Raw genomic sequence first — 4,570 nt, 5'->3', positions numbered from 1 at the left:
CCGCCCGCGCTATCTCCGAGTGGACATTCTACCACGCATGCCTATATAAATCACCACAACATCTAACCTTATTTTCATGTGTTTAGGCCAGAATGGCTATCCGGCTTACATCAGGCCGGATAGGCTCTCAGGTGGAATTTTTACATCAATTTATTTTTCAGCAGACGGTGGCAGGTGTTGGTTTGAATAGATGAGATTATGTAGAAATGAAAGAGGATTCTAATGGTACCGGAGGCTGTGAAGCAATCAGAGGGGTATGTGGTGATATGTGGGTTAGAAGGTATTTTTCAACATTTGGCTGGGCAGCCTCAAGCCAAATGTGGGACATTAGGCACAAGTTCGTCCTGCAAGCGGGAGGGTGCTCGCGCCCCCGCAAACACAGGAAGGGACTTGTGTTAAGTTTGGTTGCACTCCCCCCTTGACGGCCTCTGCAGACCGGCCATTGAGGGTAGACGGGTCATCAGGAGGAAATAAACCTCTTGCTGATGTAGCTGACATATCAGACCTGTCAGTCCATGTATCCATGAAGGCCATTAAAAAAAGGACTCACCTGGACAACTCAAGACATTGAGTGCCATCTGTAAGAGACCCCCATGAGTGTTTCCTGATTGCTTTTGGTTCATCCACCACTTAAGTGGATTTACAGGTTTGTTGTCTTCCAATACTAGCCCGCCAGCAAGCCACATATCCAATGCCTCTGTCAAGCAGCGGCAGCACTTCCAAGGCCAGTCTTGGGCTGAGGGAGTAATACTAAATTACCATGGAGTTTTTAATTTAGTATTACAAACTAATTTAGTAATATTACCTTGTTGTTTGATGATGATGAGGGGGTCATGGGGATAGGGGCAGGCTTGTAAAAATTCACCCACATCTCCCAGGTCAGATGTATAGCTTTGACTATCCATTTGGGTTCCCAATTTGCTAACTTAAAATGTTTGTCCCTAAACGACAGGTGAAGGACTGATTCAAGTGTGTTAGTTAGTGACAAATAAAGAATATGGAAGTGTGAAATGCAACTTACTGATAGCTATCCTATAAAGGGGGGAACTGTCAGTAAGGCTGTAGTATCCAAGTATATTAAAGCCTCAGGTTTACAGAAAAAAAATTCAAGGGTTCCCCCTTACAAAATGCAAAAATACAAAAAAAAAATTCAAGGGTTCCCCCTTTACAAAACAAGCAATCAGAGGGCCAAAACCATCCTACAATTCCAGCAAAATACAAAAAAAAGCACATCCTACATAAAAAATGACAAAAAAAACCCACTCCCAGCCACCCAGCGCAGCAAGCTGACGCACCGTGGCCCAACGCCCATCCCTGTCTAGCAGGGTTAAAAAGCGTTGGGAAGAGGACCCCCAGCCCGAAAGCACAGGGGGGCCCCCAAATATCCCCCGCCGGACTGCGCAAATGCAACAGCGGACGAGGGTGAGACGACCCTCAAGCTGGAATTACAGCCCAAGAGTCGCCTGAGGAATCAACCTGGCCTCCAACCCCCCCCCCCCCCCCCCTACTTATACTCGTCTCAACCCGCCGCCCAACGACTCCAGGCCACGCCCACATGCTCACAGCTTCGCCCGAAGCCACCAACGCCACCTCAAACCGACGCCACGCAACCCCAACCCCATGCAACTACCGCGGTATTTCCCCGCTGGGCACCTGAAACGTACGTCAACACTCATACATCCTTCCCCTAGGCAATACACGTAACCCACCTCAACCCTTACCGCCACACCCCTGATGTGTATTTTACCTGTGTGGTACTGACTGTACTTGTTATAGCATTTGATTCAGGAAGCCGCCGTTGAGTTCCATCTGGATCCGAGCTCGTCAGGGGCCTCCGACCTGTCCAATTGACCATCCTTGCCCGCTCTCTGAAATTGCCTTCACCCTCCCTGAAGATCCCCACAAACCTCTCCCGGCAGACCAGCTTCCTCGAGCACCCCGTCTTCAACAGGTACCATTCAGAGACCGAACTCATGCGCTACATCGCCTCGCTCCAGAAGAGAGACCTGTCGCTCGTCGACGCAATGATCCCGCTCGGATCGTGCACCATGAAACTCAACTCGGCCACCTCGATGAACCCGCTGAGCTGGAAAGCCTTCAGCTCGATCCATCCCTTCGCCCCGCAAGAACAGGCCGCCGGGTACATGGAAATGATCAAGGTCTGTTTCTCTGCAGTCGATCTCGTATGCTAGCTATGCCTCACTCACTCAGCCTTTTTTCATTCAAGGAATTGGAGGCCGATCTGAGCAAAATCACCGGCTTTCCTGCTATCAGTTTGCAGCCCAACTCGGGCGCCCAGGGTGAATACGCAGGTCTATCAGTCATCCGCGCCTACCACCATTCGCGAGGAGACCAGAAGCGGGATGTATGTCTGGTGCCCGTCAGTGCGGTGAGTGTCCTGCAAGCAAAACAAAGGGGAGGTTTTTTTCTGGTTGTGTCTGATGGTGGTGGTTTTTTTTTTTGTATTAGCATGGGACCAACCCGGCCTCGGCAGTGATGGCAGGCATGAAGGTCATCCCGGTCAAGACGACGAAGGACGGCTCGCTGGACCTCGAGGATCTGTCGACCAAGGCGGCCAAGTACCAGGACCAATTGGCGGCGATCATGATCACTTACCCGTCGACCTACGGGGTCTTCGAGCCCCATGTCCAAGAGGCGTGCGAGATCATCCATCGACATGGAGGCCAGGTCTATCTGGATGGTTGGTCTTATCTTTCTCTCTCTATCTCTATCACCGTCCAACTTTGATCTGACGATCAGGAACACAGGCGCCAACATGAACGCCCAGATCGGCCTGACCAATCCGGCCAAATGCGGCGCCGATGTCTGCCACCTAAACCTGCACAAAACCTTCGGGATCCCGCACGGAGGAGGCGGGCCCGGGGTGGGTCCGATCGGCGTGGCGGCCCACCTGGCCTAGTTCCTGCCCAGCCATCCGGTGATCGACAGTCGGACCGACAAGTATAACTGTGGCGGGAAGACCGCGACGGCTATCCAGCCCGTCTCCTCCGCCCCCTGGGGGTCCGCTTCTATCCTCTCCATCTCGTGGTCTTATATCAAGTTGCTCGGCGGCGCTGGACTCACTCTTTCCTCCAAAATCGCCCTCCTTAACGCTAATTATTTGGCTCATTCGCTCAAGAACCATTTCGACCTTAAATTCAAAAACCAGCACGGGCTTTGCGCCCACAAATTCTTGTCCGTTCCTTCCCTTTCTTTCTTCTGTGGATCTCCAAGAGAGACGCCCGTATTCATGAGACTAACGAGGCCGGGAATGACAGGATTGATTTCTCGGAGTTTGAGAAGAAGTACGGGATCAAAGTGATGGGCATCGCGAAACGGCTGATCGACTACGGCTTCCACCCGCCGACGTGTTCGTGGCCGCTGTCGACGTCGATGCTGATCGAGCCTACGGAGTCGGAGTCCAAGGCAGAGCTCGACCGGTTCCTGGCCGCCCTCATCTCGATCCGCAAGGAGCTCGACTCGGAGCGCGGCCGGGTCTTCATCAAGGCCGCGCCCTTCGACCTCGACTCCGCCTTCAACCTCGCCGCCGGCGCCCATCCTTCCGCCCTCCTCGACCAGGCAAAGGACGCCACCGCCGACCGCGCCCAGATCGTCAATCAGGCTATCTACCCCGTCGACACCCTCAAGAAGAACAAGTTCTGGCCCTCCGTCGCCCGCGTCGACGACACCTACGGTCCGTCCTCCTCCCCTCCATTCCCACTCCCCCTCCTGTCCCCCTGACCCCCCCTTGTTGTGTTCCGTAGGCGATATGAACATCTTTTGTACCTGTCCGTCCGTCGAGGAAGTCGCTGGCTCTGCGGACGCCGACTCCGACCCCGTGATCGAGCCCAAAAACTAAAAAAACACCATTCACCCTCTTAATCATAGACAGAGGGCGTGGTGGCCTCTCCTTTTTCTTTGCCCTCCTTTGCTCTGTTTCCCGGCTGGGTTCCTTTTTTTTATGATGATGATTACGGGTGCGGTGGCAGCATCGGGCGCGATACTCCACCACTCACGGTCTCCTCCTTCCCTCTGATGATGATGTTTTTTTTGGTTTTTTTGAGTGATGAATTCTACGATGATCTCTTTTTTCTTCTTCTTAGACACACACACACATACCATTCGCTTCCGATCCGACCCAAACAATTACGCTTCCATGTCGGCTTCAGCTTTCCTTTCCTTCCCGCTAGAACCCAGGTTCTTGGGCGCATCTGGACAAGGCCCTGCTTCCGTCTGCATCCCCTCCCCCGGCAGCTGACCCCTGTGACCCCTAGCTTGACTTTTCTGCACTCGTTTGTACGCCCCTGCCATCCGGCCCCGCTTGATAGCGTTATTTTTGATGAAACTTTTCTATAAATGGATGGGTGTAATAGTGGGGGGGGGGTCAGCCTTGCAGGGAAAACCTGATGTGTCTCAGGGAAGGATTGGATATATTTGTATGGAGTTAAACTTGGAGGCTAAATGGGGGGGGGGGCCTGAGATTTGAATGCTGGGTAGACAGGGAGAGTAGCTAGAGAAGGTGAGTCAACTGAAGCTAAAGTTTGCAGCGGCGAAGCCGCCTTGGCCTCTA

The 4,570-nt window shown here is 53.0% G+C and overlaps 1 protein-coding gene across 1 annotated transcript; it reads left to right on the top strand.

Annotated features, from left to right (window-relative positions):
- Window positions 1–1,973: 1,973 nt before the first annotated feature.
- On the top strand, window positions 1,974–3,859 carry PtA15_12A557 (uncharacterized protein; the record flags this gene model as incomplete). Its single annotated transcript, XM_053162178.1, has 7 exons — window positions 1,974–2,159; window positions 2,228–2,389; window positions 2,470–2,701; window positions 2,769–2,884; window positions 2,921–3,195; window positions 3,279–3,694; window positions 3,765–3,859. 7 exons carry the CDS (start codon window positions 1,974–1,976, stop codon window positions 3,857–3,859), a joined length of 1,482 nt encoding a protein of 493 aa, XP_053026122.1.
- Window positions 3,860–4,570: the final 711 nt, after the last annotated feature.

This window comes from Puccinia triticina, chromosome 12A (genome assembly GCF_026914185.1).
Source record: "Puccinia triticina chromosome 12A, complete sequence".
NCBI lineage: Eukaryota > Fungi > Basidiomycota > Pucciniomycetes > Pucciniales > Pucciniaceae > Puccinia > Puccinia triticina.
Note: the sequence above shows the minus strand (reverse complement) of the source record. Positions and strands in the feature narration are given on the sequence as shown.